This window comes from Rhagoletis zephyria, unplaced genomic scaffold (assembly GCF_001687245.7).
Source record: "Rhagoletis zephyria isolate East Lansing unplaced genomic scaffold, Rhagoletis_zephyria_1.1 Rzeph_scaffold_00416, whole genome shotgun sequence".
NCBI classification, from domain to species: Eukaryota; Metazoa; Arthropoda; class Insecta; order Diptera; family Tephritidae; genus Rhagoletis; species Rhagoletis zephyria.
The window spans coordinates 188,298-209,291 of record NW_016157500.1 but is presented as its reverse complement, the minus strand read 5'-3'; the positions used below and the strand labels follow the sequence as shown (position 1 = coordinate 209,291).

Here is a 20,994-nt window from a genome sequence, read left to right as displayed (position 1 = left end):
AAAAAAAAAAAAAAGGTTCCGTACGTCAGGCAGACTGCGCCCCTCGTGTCGATTGGGCGGGAATGGAGGGTAAAAAGCCGTTGGGATTAATTAATTAATTAAAGATTTGAGAAAAGGACTGATTCTCAAATTCATCTCAAATTGAGATTTAACAAAAAAGTTTATAGGGATATGTGAAAAACAAAGTAATGCATACATGCACAGTTTCGGTTGAAACCCGAAATAATGCGTATGAAAAACCCGAAGTAATGCATACATGCAAAGTTTCGATTGAAAACCGAAATAATGCATATGAGAAAATACCGAAATTATGCATATGCATACTTTCGTTTTAAAAGCGAAATAATTCAAAACCAAGTAATGCATACATGCACATGAAAACCGAAATAATGCATATGGGCATTCCCATGGTGGCGCACGTGACAGTCGTACGATTTCAATGTGATACAAAAAAGGAATACCATTTGTTTTCTTTAACTTTTTTAGGCCATTGTATAGTACATAATTAGCTCTATATTTAACCGAAAAATTAAGTCAATCGAACTGCTTGGTCCTGAAATATAAGCATTTAAAGAGAGTGTCGTTACGTGACAAAAAATGGAAGTTGATTTTTTCTTTTCTTACAAAATCGCAAAACTCTGCGAATTGTGGATGGCTATTTTCATGAAACTTATTTTAATATGATTTGGAGCAATTCTAGTTGTTTTTAGAGTTTTTTGAATTAATGCAAATTGTTTCAATTCTCTTTTACAACCCCAAGTGTGAAACGTGACGTGACGTGGCGTCACGTGACATAAATTTCCATCGTTATATTTTTGTTAATATTGCTTTTAAATGAATTTTTAACGCAAATAAAACATGTATTTTATGTAGAATATACTTTATATTTTGACTTCAGCGCCAATTCAGGGTCAATTTATTAGAAATCTATGATTTATTATGTTTCAACCACATACGCCAAATTCGAACCAAATCGGACCATAAATACGGTTTTTCGAAATATCTCGACCTTGGCACCACCTAGGAAGACCATTTTATGCAAACATGATTCTACTTACATAGCCAGTATATACTTTAAAAAGCAGACAAATCGGCCCGTAAATACGTTAGATATAAAACTTTTATTTTTTTGTCGTGGTGGACCTTCCGCTGGAAACACCCATATGGCAAAAACCGAAAATATGCATACACAGTTTCGGTTGAAACCGAAATAATGTCTAAATGCACAGTTTCCATATGCGCAATTTCGGTGCCCCTTTTTTGAATTATCAATCGAAAATGACCTTCTCTTGTCATTCAAAATTGTTGAATAATTAAAATTCCTACAAGGTGGTAGCAGAATTATAAAAACATATTTTTTAATTCCAGAGACATAACTATTATAAGAGAAAAGAATAAAAGTCAATCAATAATTATTATTTTAAGATAAAGATTTTTTCAATCATCTATAATTATTATTCAAGGTCTTACATTATACAAGTTTTTTCATAATAACTCTCATTGAGATAAATAGTTTTAAGTCTTCAAAGACTTTTATTTAAAGACTTATATTATAAAAGTATTTTCATAATACTTATGAGTGCGAAAAAATGTTTTAACTCTTAAAAGACGGGGCTTCTTCAGGACCATTTCGGGATTAGTTGGGGACCAGTTCGGGCCTAGTTGGGGAGTTGGTTGGGACCAGTAGGTAGCGCAAGTGTCGAGATATTTGAAAGCCTGGTATTTATGGTGCAATTTGTTTCACATTTAAAGCGAATTATACTCACATCGAAATAAAAAAGATTTTATTTTTAATTAACCATTATTATCTTTAAAGCTTTTTCTTTTAAATTACTTTTTAATACATATTACGTTTTCGGTAAAGCTCGTAGGATATTAAAATTTGCATAGTGAAAACTTATACATACAGTATTTTTATTTTTAAAATATGGTCATCGTAAGCATAGTTTTCCTTTTCCTTATTAAGTGTTTTAATCGATAGTATCCCAGCTCTATTTGGAGGCGCTGGTACGGATGAGCACAAAGCAAACTGTCAAATAATCAGAAGTCGTTATATTTCGAATGCATTTTTTTTAAGTTTGAGGAACTATTAATTAAGTATGGCAAAAGGCATCACTCCTACAAGAATAACTGGCTTCGGGAAAAAAGTTTGCAGAGTTGGCAGGTGAACTAAATTCACCATTATTTGTTGTTTTCATTAAAGTTAATTTAACTTATTTATTTAATTTTGGCAAAATCATTTAAAGATCGATGGAGAACATTGAAGGATAAATACATAAGGACTAAGAAGAAAAGAAACCAGCTTTATGGGTCGGCTGCATCATCCGGAAAACGATGGAAATACGAGGACAGCTTATCTTTTTTGCATGGCGTAGACAGCGAAAATATAAAGTATAAGTATGTTACTTTATAACTTTATTGTTGACAACGATTGTAATTTTTAATTTTATATGCTAGCACATCTGAAAGCTATGAAGACGAATCCAGTTTCATATGGGTCGATGAAAGGTATTTATCATAAATCTAAGGGCGAGTGTAAAAGCTTTTTGTGTTTTTATTAGCACTTGTTGAAGTTATGACGACTAATTTTTTCCCATAAGCATCGAACGAATTGATGAAACGTATGTATAATGGTCTGATTATGCATACTTCGCATAACTTCGCATAAACTTCAAACTGTAATTTTGTATGTATTTTGTATGTATTCCATTACCCAGAGATTAGCAGAACTTTTAATAACTTAGCCATCTGTTGAGTTAAGATTTTGCTTCACATTTTCTTAAGATACATTTTTATTGCAATGGTAAGAATGGTTGTGCGAAGTTATGCGAAGTATGCATAATCAGACCATAAGAATTCTCAAGACGAATTCGCATAAAGACATTTTAATTTGACGTATATTTAAAGTCACATTGAATATTGGGAGTTATTAATTATTTTTTAAATCAAATATAATATAACAATATCCATAATGCAACAAACCAATTCAGGCAGGTTCTGTAATTCACTTCCGCGTGAATTTCAACCCCCGCCAATTTGAATAGAAAACGAATTTGAATGAAATTCACTCAGAAGTGAATTGCAGAACCAGCGTGTATTAATTACTCATACATAGCCAGAAAAAAATTATACACCAACGTTAAAGCGTTCTTTCCATCCGACCAGCTTTGAAAGCTGTGCAGCATTGCCAGCTATCCGTTGTTTTTCGAAGACAGTTGTATATCATGATGATATTTTATTAATTTTAATTTTTTTATTGTTTAATAGAAAATTTTGTGTTTGTAGTTTGAAGCATTGTATAGGCTTACAAGTATGGAAAGCGCCATTTTGTTTGTTTACATTTGAAAACAGCTGAGATCACCTGATTTTCAATTCTCTCATTCTCCGCACAGAGTTACATTCAAGTTTCAGAAAAAACTTTAAAATGTAAATTGAGAAATATTTTAGAAAAATGTGTTTTTATTCATTTGAATTCATTAAATAAGAAATTAAAATTGCATGCCAAGTCTTGCATTTCCAATAATAACGCTAAATGTGTATGTTCCAGGCAATAATTTAATTTTAATTTAATTGTGAAACTTATCGTTTTGCGCTAAAATACAACAATGTGTGTAAAATTCGTTGTCATTGTTTCTGTTTTGAATACCATATTCGTGCCTATCGGTGGAAAAAATAGGCAATTTGCATTTATTTTTAAGAAAACATATAAATTAAAATGTATTTCTTTCCAGAGCGACATACGGACAAGTAAGATGATAAATTTGTATGATAAATATCGCGTAAAATCTTTTGCATCAAAATTTCTATTCTAATTTCTATTTGAATTACGATATCAACAGGGATGTTTTGGCACGTATTGAAGACAAATTTTTTATAAATCTTGAGATTGTTGATTTATTTTAGAATTAAAAAAGCTAGTTTATATTAAAAAATATATTTAGACTAGAAGTATGTAAACTACGTTTATTACGAATTGAAACGATTTTAATGAATATTCATGGTAACCGTTAATAGTAGTATGACAGTTAGATATAATGCATATTTGACAAGAAAGATAGAATACAAGATTGTGTCGAATTGGATGTTGAAAGAAAATGTGAGAGCAGCCAATTTTCTTAATAATAAATTTTTCGATAAGGAACGTGTTTTATACCGGGGACAGACATCTTGTAAATTTATTGTGGTATTTAAAATGCTACCATAGTAACAGACATTAACTTATTATTTCAGTGTCAAATCACATGTTTTGAAAAACAACACATAAACATAAAAATGCAAAACTAATGCAAAAATTGCTTATATATTACATCAAAGCTTGCGGTACAAACTTTTGGCTTCAATCGCGCGAAAATTTTAATGATTTTTTGATACATGAGCAGCTGACGTCTGTCATTTTTGGGTATGTTCAGTGCGAAATGGCCACTCACGATGAGAATACCACAAAATTACAACCTTCGGAAAGTTGTATTCTTTCTACAAAAAATACTAGGTTGCTCACGTAGTATTTTGAAGAATATTATAATATTTGGTGACAGACATATGGTACTTTGGAAATGCTATGAAGAAATACCAGATGTCTCTCCCCGGTATTAATTATGCTAATTTCTAATAGCCTTATAGAAAATAAAGTAGCTTAAAGAAAGGTTTATAAATTGAAAAATGTTTGTAAGCGGCAATTTAAAAAGCTTTTTAAAATGTTTATATTTTATGAATAAGGCGATAAAAATATATGATTTACAATAACTTTTAACAAGGAAAATACGAAAAAAGGTGATTTTTGCGGAAGTGGGTACTGGTGAATTTCAGTGCATTTAAAGTTTCTGAGGTTTCGTTTACTTTAAGATCCGAATTGTCAAAATTGAGAAATTCAAAGTAGCAGTACAATAATCGTAGAAAAGAAGATTGCGTCCTGAATGTTCTGGTGTCTTTTTCGGTTTCGGCTTGACAGCCAGCTGCTGTGATGATGTGGAAATTTACCACAATGAAGAAAAATATAACAATTAAGTAAAAAAATTTAATTTTTACAAATTAAGTGAGCAGTAGCGCGTTTCAAGAACGATATTTCGCACAAATCGTTAATGAACAACTATTTTTCCTTCCCGTCTGCTTTGTTTTTGGCAAAAAAGTTGATAAGTTCCTGCCGGCGATCAAGTCATTTCAACCACAAAATACTCTTATTTGAAGAACTATTCACTAAAATTGTAACTAACTTTTTATTATTTATTAATTCCTTTTTGATATTCAGCAATAGCAAGATGGAACAAAATTATAAACCAAAATTAGTAATATTTTTATGAATATAGTTATAAAAGTTCACAGAGGAAACGCCGGAAAACAATGTACATATTGGCAACGACATAAAGGCTGCGTTTCTTTATACATTCCAGATAAACCCATTTCACAACCAGAATAAACAGAATGCCATTGAAATATACGTTTACATATCATCAGGAACGTTCTAAAGAATAAGTAAACAAAAAAGTTTATTCCAAACGTTCAGAATGAATAAAGAAATGCAGCCCATATGTATGGCAATTTAGATGTCAACAGAATATTAACTACGATAAAAAAGCATGAGAGAAGTGTGCGAAGAAGGAAATCTTTTCAATTTGAACAAAAAAAGCTTTAAATACCGTTGTAAAACGGTGAACAAATTTCTTTTTGATTTTTACCATGATAAAAACATTACAAGATAAAATCATTGAGAGACAGTCTGACGTTTGCCAGCAATCAAGGTGTATTAAACAAGGTGTGATTGACAACTCAGGTAGGCTCTCTTTTAAGGTAATATTATGCCAAAAAATATCAACAATTGATTCAAAATGCATACAAAATTTTTTCAATTTGACTTTATAGGATGGTTCTTCTGAGAGCAATGTCAAATTCAATCACACTTTGTTGAATACATTTTGCCAGCAATAAAATTAAAAAAATTTGAACTCAAGCTCGCACACACATTCTCATTTTTAATCTCAAACAAGGACAATTGTGAACAATTTAATTTTTTTTATTTTAAATTTTATATGATTTTTAAATGTTTGCAAACGTCAGAAAAAAATCATGGCCGACGAATTGAGAGAATGCTTTTACCTACTAATGTTTTTATCATGACTTACTGGGTGTAATTGAAACTCAATCAAATGAGTATTAAGGAAAAGAAAAATTTGAGAATAATAAACAGAAGAAGAGATGCGTGCACAAAAAGTTAAGTTAAATGTTATGCCAAAATTCTTAAAAAGTAAACAAATCGATTTTTTTTTTAATGTTACTGTATAGAGCACTTTAAATCTATTTTATTTTTTATGAATAAGACAAAAAGCATATCCCGTTTTTATAAATAAATCTTATAGCAAGATGCTATATATTTATTTATACACTTTTTGGCTGGCGAAATATGTAGTTTTTTCAACTTAATAAAACAGCGTATTTAACCACATTAAAATTTTTTTAATATTGAATGGCGCAACACAACAACTGTTTTTGTTGCACGAAACCCTTGAACACGTGCCTGTCATCTATTTCTTCTGTTTCGACATTTCGCTATTCTGCATTTATTTAATTTTGACGTCATTCGCATTGTCAGATTTTTGAAATTCGTTTCGACATTCTGATATTTCATAATTCTTTCATTCTCATGTCATCCATCTTCCATTTCTTACCTTCCATTGTGGTTCGCATCGTCGGACGTGCCTGTCAAACACTGCAGCCATCATGCTTTTCAGTTTGGCAGGCACGTCCGCTGTTAGAAGGAGAATAGACAAAAAGGGGCATAGGATTCCATACTTGTAAGTATACTTATACGATGGTTTGAAGACTTTTATTTTAATGATTTTAAAAACCATATATGTAATGCTCCTATATTGGCAGTAAGAGCTAGTACCGTCCGAAAACACTACAGTACAGATATATCAATAAACACGTACGAAATAAAAGGAACACATACGTTTATAAATAAACATGTACACAACACATACACAAAAACAGCTCTCAAGTACACAATACATTGACAAAAACAGTACTAGACTGTCTCGCTTTGATTTCGGAATGCTTAAGCTGATGCCAGATAAAACTTTGTAGCTTTGCGTGACATTTATAAATTTGCCAGCAAAGCGCCAGACGCAAAAGGTATGCCACAATGAACGCCAAGAAATCAATTTTGCACTGCTTTTTTACTCGTCAAAATTGCTGTGGATTTAAGATATTTTGCTTTAAAATTATCAGCAATGTAATTGAGTTTTATGTTTCAGCATGAATACTCGAATTTGGACGAAACAAAATAAATATTAAACCGGCTGATTGTCAAAGCGCGCAAAAAGATGGGAGTTGGCCATCTTTTCGCTTCGCGCTGCAGCTTCAATGATCTATGTGGCATGCTTTGTGCATTTTCATACAATTCATCTTAGCTGTCAAAGCGAATCTGTCACGTAAAGCGAAGCAAACGTTTTATGTGGCATCAGCTTTACACATTGAGAAGTTAGCTTACTGGCAATATAGAAGTATTACATATATGTTAAAAACTTTTCATTTAGAAATTTCAATAAAATCTAAGAACAACAGAACAAATAAAAATTGTACAGGTATAAAAGAACAAGGTATTTATACCCTACATTTACTCCCCCTCCAATAAAACGATAAGTTAACGAATATTAGAAGGAGCTACAAAATAAATATAAATATATAAATAATTATCTAAAAATTTAAATAAATGTTAGTAATTACTAAAAATTTGTTTGGTTATGACAACGACGACAATAGACGCTGAGGCTTGATGGAGAAATGAATGGCTGCTGTTGCGGTAGCAGTGCAGGTAAATAAGCAGGGGGTAATGCTTGGTTGCTTACTNTCAGATTTTTGAAATTCGTTTCGACATTCTGATATTTCATAATTCTTTCATTCTCATGTCATCCATCTTCCATTTCTTACCTTCCATTGTGGTTCGCATCGTCGGNTATAGAAGTATTACATATATGTTAAAAACTTTTCATTTAGAAATTTCAATAAAATCTAAGAACAACAGAACAAATAAAAATTGTACAGGTATAAAAGAACAAGGTATTTATACCCTACATTTACTCCCCCTCCAATAAAACGATAAGTTAACGAATATTAGAAGGAGCTACAAAATAAATATAAATATATAAATAATTATCTAAAAATTTAAATAAATGTTAGTAATTACTAAAAATTTGTTTGGTTATGACAACGACGACAATAGACGCTGAGGCTTGATGGAGAAATGAATGGCTGCTGTTGCGGTAGCAGTGCAGGTAAATAAGCAGGGGGTAATGCTTGGTTGCTTACTTAAATTGTGGTTAGGGTTGCGCAGATTCAGGAAGATGTGATATGGCAGGTTGTGGAAATTAAGGTTGCAAAATTGTCCATGTGGAGCGATTGATAAACTGGATAAGTGACTTGTTTCCCAGGCTTGCCTTTGTTGATGTATTCTCAGTTTTAGTTGTTATTGTATTGAGGGATATAAGAATTGCGTTTGTATAGGTTATTGCTCCTTACAGTTGTGGCAGTTGGACTGGCAAAAATTGTCACACTATTGTAGATGAAAAGACAACAGCGGATGCACATCGAGCCAGCGCTGAAACATTTCGAAAGAGATTTGTTGCTTCTTTGATCTTGCGCTTTTCGTTGATAGATATTTGAAGTTCGTCGTTGTGTTATTAGTCCAAGTTTTATGCAGGATCGCCAATATATGAGTAGTCCCCTTGCAAAGTGCGCTATGTAAATTTTTTTCGATTTTTAGTTTTTGGTGGTTGACGTACCAGTATTTAAAGTAGTTACAGTACAGGTATAAAATAACAAGGTATTTATACCCTACAAGCTGTATGAAGGAAAACAAAGTGGAAAGGAATTAGAAAAACACTCTTCAAGTGCTTATTTACTGTAAAAATGTCTGATTGTAAATATTTTGAAGGAAACGATGGATTTCATTGCATTTGCTATTATAGCAGCGGAGTATGAGCGCGCTATGGAAATAATTTCACAAAGATATGCGGAGCTGTCTGGCATAGTAATCATGGGCGCATCTATGAGCTTCTGGTTGAATTGTTGAACCTTCTAAGCCTGAAGAACTGGTTCTCAATCCAGTTAATACAATAACAGCTTCTTCCATTGAAAACATGCACTTTGTTCGGTGCACCACCTGTTGCGCTTGCTTCTGCCTTCGGCCGCGCTTAGGGAATACAACCCTTACTATGTAGAGTCACCTCTCTGTGTTGCCGGAGAAGAGGGGCTTCCGCATGTCAAAGGTATACAACATTGCTTGTGCATAGAACTCCGGCTACGCCATCCATAGTATTTTTGCGCAGAACCGACATCGAAATTTGCAAAAAAGTACATAGTGCAAACTGAATTTATTAATAAGCTAGTGGTCGGAAATTTGAAACATTTACTTTAAATAAAAGTGTGATCCCTTGATTACACGTGTATGTTAAAGTTTTTGGATTCGGGTTATGCGTTTGGACACAACAACAGAAAATCATTGTATAAATAACTAAACCGGACCCAAGTTTCTCGATAAGGGGCAACAAATATTCTTGTTTGCTCGCTTATATAAAGCAGTGGATAAAAATAGACGTATATGCGAAAGGTAAATTTATCTGTTTAAATGAACACCACTAATATATCCTGCAAATACACATCGATTTACATCTTATGTCTTGCCTCCGACACAGAATTGTTTTCGTACAAAATTACGCAAAAAAGGTTACTCATTCGTTTTTAGGCATGCCATTGTTACGAATTTCGAAAATACGATTCGGATTGCAGCATACTATTTCCATGATTCGTAGCAAAATGCGAATACGAAAGAGTTGCAGAATAGGGGTGAGAATTTGCTGCTGTAGTTAACAACGCAGAATATTTGCAGAAAACGTGCAGCACTGCATGCAACGTTGCTGCACATGTACGTATTTCAGGCCTGAATTGTATGAAATTTTTACGTTTTTGTTTGACTATTTAGGTATGTACATATGTACATACATATCAAGCCAAAGGCAGGGTAAGAAAGATATCCACTACGCAGAAGGCGCAGCCATTTGGTGTTACTGCTGCATGTCCTGGCTATGTTTTAAATTTTTGAAAAGGCTTTCTCCTCCGGTTTCAGCATTGGTGAGTAAGGTGGCCAAAATTGTATCCTCATCTGGGATCTTATGAAATTGAGCATTACTCATGATTAACACAGCGTTTTTTGATAAAGTTAGCTTTTCATTTAGCTCTTGGAGAAAATCACAAGAAACTGCAGCCGTGGTCATTCTTGAGATAATAACTTTTGTATGAATGACTCCAGTAATGTTGAGGGCTAGGACAGGAGACACGTTGCGACCTCTGACTGTGGACACGGTCACCACGGCTCTAGTACCTCTCCCTGGGCGAGCAAGTGACCGTCTCAGGTGCAAATTGAATCCACTTTCGTCGATGAATACCAAATGCTCACTGGTTTATGGGACATATTGTGTGAAGCGTACAGCGCACTATCTTCGTTGCTCATTCCTTCATTAATCAATTTCCTTAGTTGCTTCTTGAGTGTTATTTTAAATTTTTGTCAGTCCATTATTTATGGTAGTTTTACTTACAGAAATATGCGGACTGTCAAGTTTTTCTTTAATTGCATGAACTGTAATATCTGCATTTTCTTACACGAATTTTTCTATAATTCAAGAACGTCGGAAGTGTAAGAACTTTGCGTTATTGATGCGGTTGGGTTTGCTGACAAATGAATATTGAATCTATTTAATAGCCTGTGTTACCAGACCATATGTTATTTACAGATATCTTATCAAATGGCTAGTGTTGCCAGATTATTCTATAGTGGTGTTAATGTATTCTATTTACTACATACCGTTTACATAGAGTTAATTTGCTACATCTCGGCCAATCTGACCAAAGTCGATCGACCTCGAACATATTATTGAAACATACTTATATCTAGTGTTTACAAGCTTTTAACATGGTTCAGGGTCGCTTTGGTTAGTTTCAAATTTTTTCATATTGCAGGCTTCAATATAAAAAAATATTTATATTATGCATCAAAAATTGTGATAGCGATCGGAAAATTGTCGCCAACTGGTTACAGAATCTCCCCCCTGAAGTAAAAAATATCGCAAAGAAGTACATTTGACTGTACTTCGAAGTACGAAGTATAAGAGCGAAAAAAGAAGTACTGTACTTCCGGTCAAATTAGTTATGCATCTATGGGGACGGCTGTTATACTCAAAGTATTTATTTAGGGCAGCTGTTACTTCTTTCGTACTGGTAGTTAACACGGGGTAAAGTTTAACATATTTGGTGGATGCATATATTTTTACTAAAATATCTTTTCGATTTGATTGCAATGACGGAAGTGGTCCCAAATGGTCCAGGTGTATTGTGTGAAAGGGTTTCGGTTCTTTTAGAATATTATGCAGGTTGTTATTGTTTGCCTTTTCTGGCGCTGAATACATAATGCACCTTATGCAGTATTTCTTAAAATCGTTAATTTTCGATTTCATATTCTGGTATCAAATTCGCTTTAAGTTTTTGGTAGCATTTGTTAACACCTTGGTGCCCTAACTGCTCATGCGTTGATCTAATTAGTTCTCTTTCTAGTTCCTTAGGGACGAATAGCAATAAGCGATTTTCGCATCTTCTAAAAATAACGCCGTTTTCCATTGCAAATTTGGTCAGTTCTTCCTTCTCTAACCTATTTTTTAACTCAAGTATATTTTTTATCTCTATTTTGTATAATTTGTAGCTGGAAATTTGTACTTCACTGTTAATTATGGCCACCGTTCTTTCAATATTGGTTTAGATCCTACTTAGGGCATCTACGTGCGGCATTTTTATACCCGCCCGATGGGATATTGTACTGATTATTGCAGTTTTCAAGCCCTAGAGCCCACCTTGAAATCCGACTGTTAACTAGTTTTTTATAAAGGTTTAGTGCTACTTTCTTCAATTTCAAACCTTCCAGGTAAACTCTGAATTTTCCAATGCAACTTGAATATTTATAATGTTTCAATTTAATTTTTTTTTTCTAAACTATAATAATATTTTTTTTTTAAAGCTCCAATGACACTACGCTTACGAAAAAAGTTGCATCGACTTTCTTAAAATACTTTAAGAGAAAATGAGTTTTGAAAAAAAAGAGATTGCTTAAAAATGTAATTGCTTATAAAAACTTTAAAAATTAAAATTTTTCCAAAAAATTCTCAGAATCTCTTTAAAATCTATAAACCTCTCTACTCACAAATTTTCACGCAAAAATTCAAACTTGACTGAAATCCGAAGTCCAGTTTAGAATTTTTCGCCCATATGTATTACTTCTATATTGCTAGTACAATATGATCGCAATGAGTTTTCAATTCGAAATCAAAGACAGCCTATGAAAATTTTTGTGATTGTGAACTACTACATAGAATGAAGTGCCATATCATAACCGGGGCAGTTCAGAGAATTTTACTAACAAACACAAATTTCACGGCCTCATGTTTCCTTCAAGCCGCAATGCATATCGAGCCCTAGCCGCGAAAATAAAGTAAGCGAACTTTTTTCAAAATTTAATTTTGATCTATAAATACTCTTAGAGCACCTGCATCAAAAAGTAAATTTAAACTAGTAATTTTTAGAAAAAAAAAACCGACTTCAACTACCATATAAAAAAAAAATATATATATATATCTCATGATCCACTGATCGGATCTCAACCAGATTAGTATGGGACCACCTCTGAGACACTACCTTTCCGATGCAAAAAGAATTATCGAAATCGGTTGACGTGGTCCAAAGTTATGCGGTAACATACATAAAAAAAAAAAAAAAAATATTCCGACGAACTGATAACCTCCTCCTTTTTTGGAAGTCGGTTAAAAATATATACATTATTTTAGCGGTTAGGGCTCGATATGTCGACCTTCTCCGAGGCTCTTCGTTCTTTGGAAAGCTGAAAAATTGGAAAATAGAAGATACTTACAACTGATGCCAAGTCCTTCTCTATTTGGTACTTTTATCCTCTGACACCACCAGCGTTTCTCATAGATTTGCAAAAATTATATTTTTTATTGTTAAAAGGCTCCTGAATTTTGAAAAGTAAAATTGTCATTTTGAATACATTCTCTTATCGGATCTCTCTTTCTTTTTTCAATATGTCGGCACTCTGAAGTTGGGGAATGTACTTTGAATGTACTAGCAATATAGAAGTATTACATGTATGTATTCAATACTCTGATACTTTTATCCTAGATATTCTACTTCACTATAGGCTAATTTAAATTTTTTAAGATTTAAGAAGCCGGATTTAAGATATATGACGTTAGAAATTTTATTGCCCTTAAATATTCCAGACAATCTTCAATCAATGGGAGTGGATAATTGTCCTTTGCAATCAATTACAGTCCAAGCACATTCGAGTTTCCCCCGACTTATTTTTTGTAAGCACAATTGGTGATGAATAAAAGTTAGTCACTGTGCCTGATGATGCCCTTTTTTAGTAATGATACTATTAACCTCAGTCTTCTCCCCGAACGAAAGGCATCTTGTTTTGCAGAAGGTTGATTTATTTGATTTTAACACAATTTTCGCTTCATAATTACTCTCCGGAAGTACTTCTGAAGGTAACTTAGGGTTACCACCATCAACGCATGCTTTACCTAGTGGTGGCAAACAATCGATGGTACTACTGATACTATCGATGGTTTTGGTTTTTTTTCACTATCGATAGTTTTGGTTTTTTTCACTATCGATAGTTTTTCAGTGGGAGTTAATTATTGAACGATTTCTTTCTCGGGTTAAACAAATTCCCGGATGTATTAAGAATTGGGCTGTATATTTAACGCAATGGGGCGTATTCATAGTTGGTACTTAGGCCCAATTTCAGATGGCCTACGTAAGTAGAGATTGTTGATTAACTTCCCCTATTCATTTTTAGATCATATATTTAATCTGCCCTTAAATGGCCAATATTGGCTATTTAAATATAAGATATGCAACCCTGTGTTTGTATTAAACAACCTAGATGGATTGGTATGTTACTTAATCAATCCCACCAAATCCCATCAAGAAACAATCAGCTGTTCAGCACAAAATGTAAACAAACAAGCAAATGCAACAACAATTTCAAGGAACAAGCAGCAGAGCTGCCAATTGTTTGGCATATTAAAACGAAGTTGATCTGAAACCCAACGAAGGCTAAATGGCATTTAAACAACAATCCACAATTAAACCTAAGTGCCGTTTAAATATTCATTTGTAATTGGCCCTTAAAGTTAGTTGTAGCTTTTTGACATAATTTTGGATAGGTTATCTGTCAAAAAAGTTACAACCAACTTTAAGTAGCAACTTGATTTTGACTATGAATACGCCCCAATCAGATTTTTTATCTTTTCAATATAGGCGACTATCGATAGTTTTAAAAAAATATCGCCCACTATCGATAGTCGCGACATTGACATTGAGGATAAAGCTAGTGGTGGCAAACTATCGATAGTTGCCACCACAAGCTTTATCCTCAATGTCAATGTTACAGATTTCACTAAATGCTAGCTGTGTTGCCGAAATTGTCAAATTGCTATCCACCTAACTTTTTTGCTTATCGGTTTTTATTTCCTGCTTTTTCTCAATTTTCACACACCCATTATTAAAAACCAAATTATTTTTTATAAACTCAAAATTCACTTCATTTATTTTGTTGTTTTTATTCATGTACGAAAATATGTTGTACATATTGGTTTAAGAAGTCTCTACTGAGTAGCAAAGGAAATGGTAGCCATTCATCTGGCAATATATGAACTAAGTGGTTTTTTAATATTCCTATAGTGTGTTAATATACGCATTTGTTGTTCAGGTCCTAGCATACTTTTAAATTGTGACATTGATTTTTGTTCACGTATACGTTCATTCACATTTCCTACCAACGATCGCCGCACGAAACTATTAGAGTTGCCTGTATCAAATAAGGAAACAAAATTTTTGAAGTTTATGCTTTTTGGAAAACAGATATCCACGGACATTTACCATTTCTTTAGAATACACCCCCTCCAACTCGTTGTCTATTCCATCAATCGCTGCTACTGATTTCACGGGGCAGTTTTAATACGTGGGGTCTGTTACGTTTTCGATATTGCTAAAATTTACTGGAAATGTTGGGGTCGCATTAACATCCTCCAGTTTCCTGATCTCGTTTTTAAGTTGCAGGATACGTAGGTGTTTCTCAAATTGTACTTCGAGTTCCGTTAGTACGTCGCTATATGTGGTAGCCGCTACCAGTCATATTTGCTGCTGCGCTACCGTTACAAACCTTGCTGGCTGACACGATCTATCTTATTGGATCTGCGTGTTAACAAAAACTCACCACCGCATGACCGTGACGTATACGTTGCTTCTCTATACTGTCGCACAGTTTTTAGATGAAATCTGTTAAAGATTGCGTACCCGTTTTCCTCAACGCCGTGCCCAAGGTCTTGCATGCGGTTGGCTGAATTTTCGTAATTGAACAGTGGCATTTTCAACCACTTCCATAAGTTTGCTGTCGGACTCAAATCTGGGTTTTACGCAGGTTTACTCCATGATTATAAAAGCTTGGGATATCTACCTATTTGGCCCCAGTATCGGAGAATGTTTCTGAACATTGTCCTGTTTAAATTGATAAAAGCTTGCGAAAAATATTCTCAGAAATTGCCAAATCCTTTCGAAATGTTCATTTATTGTCACTTTTCATTTTACCATCGATTTTACCTCAGTTCATGCTCCCTAAGGCGTAACACGGCCCTACTTCATTAAATGTACCCATACAAACCTAATTGTTTAAATATTTTGAAGGGTTAGGCGTATCCCTGATGCATTTCCGCAGCACCTGAACCAATATTCCGACTGGAAGCGTTTAATTATATCCTCAGAGTCAAAATATCAATTAATATTAAATTATGGTGGAATAGTGTGGCCGTTTATAAAGAACTTGGAAATGCCCGATTCAAAATAATACCAATCCAATGATTTTTCTTTGTAGAAATGCGCTTCTGACTAAAAATTATTCTGGTTGTCAAGGCAGACTTTTTCCTCCTTATCTTTGTGCTGTAAAACCGTCTTACATAATGTTCAGTCAGTCCTTTGTGGTGAAAAAGCAGTAGGTTTTGATTTGGAACCAAAGTTTATTGGTATTCAGAGACCCACCAATATGCCTAGCCTGGCAAACTGCTTTTTTGTGGTCTCTTGACCTTGCAGACTGAGGTCCGCACTTTTATCGCTTCTTTAGATAACCATAAGACCATAAGATAAGGCCGATATGATTTCTTTTTTTATAGGGTGGACTTTCTGACNTTACTTAAAATGTATACACCCCGGCTTATCATGTAGCGGTAGCTTTCGGAAAGGTGGAAAACATATATTTAATACTTGCGCCGGGTATTTAATGTTCGGCTCCGCCCGAACTTAGACTTTCTTACTTGTTTTATTATTATTTTTTGCTTGGTATGTGCACTTAAAGCACTCACAGCGAAAGTCTCACGCGCCTTGATTACAAAATTTCAGGAAATGAACCAGAACTCCTCTTTGAATTATAAAATTCAGCAATTACTAAGAGGGTGCAAAACTGGAACAATTCAGTTAATTTTTATTTGGTAGTTTTTTTCTGAGTTTCCATATGCGAATCTTAAAATTTTTATTGTCAAACGTTTAGTTAAACATCGGTAAGGCGAAATGCAAATTTTAATTACCATAAAGTTAATAAACTGAAAAAGTACATTACCACAAATCAAACTGTCCGTTCTGTTGTTACAGTTTTGCTCTTCAGTGTACATATATATATCTACATAACTCACCATAGTAAACGCTGCCTTAAGGTCAATATTTCTTTCTGGCGTATTTCCACCTTGAAATTCGTCACAACCTAAGTACTCCATATTTTTTGGCCAAGCTCCTGATTGTAGCATATCCCTGCAAAGTAGATAATGTGTAATTTTTAATTTATTTCGGTTTAACGGCCAGTATGCAACTCTCAAGAAAACGGTCAAGAAAAATTGCCATTATTTCGTGTATGTGTCCAAGGAATTTTGACATTTCATACTTCATCAGCCTGTCGCCTCACTCTTTCCTCAAGAAATAATGGAACGGGCATATATTTCTGTTGCAAGCATGGGTTACCTTGTGCTCTTTTTTCACAAAAAACTTTAGAAAACCGAAAAGCATAGCAAATTTCTTAAGAACTGCGTACTGCCGCAAGAAAATTTTACACAAGAAAATTTCTTAGCCATTTCCTGTACGTCACTTTATATGGAGTTTTTGCTTTTCTTGAGAGCTGCATACTGGCCTTAAGAAATCCTACGATGTGTAAATCTGTAGCTTACTTAATAGCCAAGAATGTGCGAAGCGCCAAATCAAAGTAAAAGGCTGACATTATTTGCGGTTCTTCATTGAGATTGAAAGTAGTCTTTAGACGTCCAAAACGATCACGATTCTGAGCGTACGACATTGGTTTCAGGAACATGATAGTTGCATTGTCCCGTTGACTACTCACTTCACCCTCACTCTGGGTGATTGCGTGCCAGGCGAAGTTGCGTTCGAAATAGGACGGCTTAACGGATTCTGCGAATGTTGATAAGACTCGTATTAAATGTTCGATAAACTCTAATTTATCGCTACTACAAAATAAAAAAAGGCGGAGGCAATTTTTTCGATAATTTTCATATCTTCAAACAGAATTTGGCAAGGACGGCAATTCGTTACAAAATAATAACTTCATTGTCAATGTTAATAAATAAAATTATAGTTTAAAAAACTAAAACCCCGCTATTATAATTTCCATTCGTACTGTCATCAGGTATGTAACTTGATAGTAGAAATCTCTGCATCTTTTAGGCGCATCAATATTACATAGTTACATCCCGAGCTAATAAATAAAAGGGAGGTAATAATAAAAAAAAGAGATATTTCGTATATGTATGTATTATTCGCAGTCGTATCCCTGCAGTACGGAGGAGCGACTACAGGACTGATGAATCGGTAGTTACCTGGTAAACTCAGTCAATTACCGACCGACTACTTGCAATGTATTTCATCGTTTACTTTTACAAGGCAATGTCCTAGGCAGTAGTCACCATCGGCTCTCTCTGCATTACCGGGAGTTACTAAAGTAGCCACTTGCGTGATTTATGGGTGCCCTCTATTCTGCTTCCGACTGGATCGACTCTGCACTACCATGTGAACTACCACGGATTAATAGAGTAGCTACTTACCTAGGACTCGGTGCAGTACCGGTTCAAAAGTAGCGATTGACTCCAGCAGTACTGGAGGGTTTTGCTTCCGACTGGCTCGACTCTACACGACCATGAGTTAATAGAGTAACTACTTACCTAGGAGTCGGTGCAGTAGTGGTTCAAAAGTAGCGATTGACTCCAGCAGTACTAGAGGGATTTATGTTTCTATTTACATACAGGCATTTTACGGAGAAAACACAATGGATGTGATGTCAATGAAAGTTGGCAGTCCCGTCCCATCCATTAATTATGGATGGGATATCCATTTTGACTGGATACTTATCTATAAAATTTTATTTGTCTCCCATTAAGTATTTAATATGAATATCACATGTATAGTTAATGATATCTCATTGATAGACATAGTCATCAATTTCTATGGATATCACATCCATAGTGTTTTCCCAGTGTACGATATTTTAATCAAACTTTCCAAAATTCAGACATTTTCCTCTGCCCTAAGAACAAAATTCAGACCTATGTGACTTCCGGAAATACAAAACATCTACTAATTTTCCCAAAACAATCTTACCTAAAACCATGCGTATGGACATTAGATTCCCCAATATGAAAAAATTATTTATATCCAAATTTCGTAATTTCTCGATTTGTTCCTCGCGTTCTCGCTTTCCCTCCTTAGCAATGCCCGTAATTACATGACGGGTTTGTATATTTTGCAATAAGGATTTGTATTTATGATCCATGACGAATGTGTCATCATACAATATAGCTGCATTTGTTATATTCATCTTTCGAACAATGCTCCGAACAACTTCCGGTATTAGGTCGGCCGGAGGCATTACCTGCAGCAAATATTTTTGTTTACTCTCATCCAAGTCGCGCCATTGCCTCAAATCACCTTCCTGCCCATATGAAGCACTGACGGTAGGTAAACCCAGTGCTTGTGCGAACGACTTAACTGTCTCCGAGGCTATTCCCGATTTTGTAGTATCGAATACGATATGAGGCGGCTGTTTACGATCAATACTCTCCGCGTACTTTGAACAAACTGTAAAGAAATTAATGAAACGTAAATTAGTAAATTAGTAGATAGAGGATGGTTCCGTGCGCAGAAGTGGAAAACCTTTGACTACCATTCACCTGGGAGTGGCCAGAAGTGATTATTGAGCGTACGGTTCAATTCGCAGGTCACAACGTCCGGATATTTATATCCACGCATACTCTGGGTAGCAATCAAACACCCGTTTGGGAGCGAGCTAAAGTGCGAAGCCGTAAAACTTCGCGTGCGCTAGGTGTGGGTCCCGCCACGTTAAAATCCCGCCCAATGAAAAAGTTCAGAAAGCCTCGGATGAGCTCCGCTTTTTTTATGAGGACCACGGCAAGCGTACGTAAAGGACTATGATTTGAGGGTATGCGCCTGGAATATCCGGACCCTTAATGGGGAAGATGCCTCCGCCCGGCAGGTTGATGTCATCGGGAAGACAAAGGCTGACATCACCGCCATCCAAGAAATTCGATGGATGGGGCAAGGCAAGGTAAGGGTGAGGCCTTGCGACGTCTACTACAGTTGCAATGTAAAGGAGCGCGAATTCGGTGTTGGATTCGTGGTAGGAGAGAGACTCCGCCGCCGAGAACTGGCGTTCACCCCCGTGGAAGAACGTTTAGCCACAATCCGCATCAAAGCGAGATTCTTCAACATCTCGCTCATGTGCGCCCATGCCCCAACGGTAGGGAAGGACAAGACGTCCAAGGATCTCTTCTATGAACGTTTGGAGCGTACATATGAGCGCTGCCCCTGAAACGATATCAAAATCGTATTCAGCGATTTTAAAGCCAAGGTGGGCAAGGAAGGGATCTTTGGCGCCACCGTCGGAAAATTCAGCCTCCACGACGAAACGTCCGATAACGGACTATGGTAATATGTAAACTAGGTTCCAGCATAAGAACATCCACCAAGCTACATCTACATGGCTGTCTCCAGATCGAAAAACGAGAAACCAAATCGATCATGTGGTGATAGACGGAAGGAATACTTCAAGCGTTTTAGATGTACGTACACTCCGAGGGCCAAACATCGACTCGGACCACTATCTTGTTGTAGCCAAGATACGCACCCGCCTCTGTGCAGCAAAAAATGTGCGCCCAAATATGCGAGGAAAGCTTAACGTCGAAAAGCTGCAATCACAGCACACGGCCAATTTATTCGCCACTCGCCTCCCACACCTGCTCTCTGAGAGCACTCTTCAACAATCCGACATACGCGAGCAGTGGAACCACATTTCCCGATCATTAAGTACCGCCGCCAAAGAAGTAGTTGGATTTCAGCGAGCCCGAAAGAACAACTGGTAAGATGAGGAATGTCAAGAAGCCGCAGGGAAAAAAGACCCCGCCTATAGGGCCGCGCTGCGACCGGGAGCAACGCAAGCTAGATGGGACCGTTATAGGGAACTGAAGAAGGAAGCGCGACGTATTTGCCACAATAAGAAGAGATAGGCCGAAATACGTGAGTGCGAAGATCTTGAGATGCTGGCCGACAGAAAAAACCCCCGAATCGGAATCGGAGAGTTAGGCGACTAACGGAACCTAGAGACTAACGGCGACCTAGAGACTAATCTCCAGAACGTACGTAAATTATAGAGGGAGCACTTTCCACGCTTTTTCGAGCCCCCAGTCGATGTCGATGGAGTCGATGTCTCACCGCCTGACTATAACGATTACGCGGCTGAAAAACAACAAAACTGCTGGTGATGACGGCCTGCCAGCCGAGCTATTCAAGTACGGCGGCGAGGAGCTGATG

At 35.6% G+C, this 20,994-nt stretch overlaps 1 protein-coding gene across 1 annotated transcript in view; it reads right to left on the bottom strand.

Moving 5' to 3' along the window:
* The window catches only part of Ir25a (ionotropic receptor 25a), a 75,308-nt gene that overhangs the window by 39,145 nt on the left and 15,169 nt on the right, over positions 1–20,994 (bottom strand). Inside the window, exons 3-5 of the mRNA XM_017611514.1 lie at positions 18,769–19,245; positions 17,328–17,565; positions 16,803–16,917 (exon numbers count right to left, since the gene is read on the bottom strand). Coding sequence (XP_017467003.1) covers positions 16,803–16,917; positions 17,328–17,565; positions 18,769–19,245 — 830 coding nt within the window. The remainder of the gene's footprint in view (positions 1–16,802; positions 16,918–17,327; positions 17,566–18,768; positions 19,246–20,994) is intronic.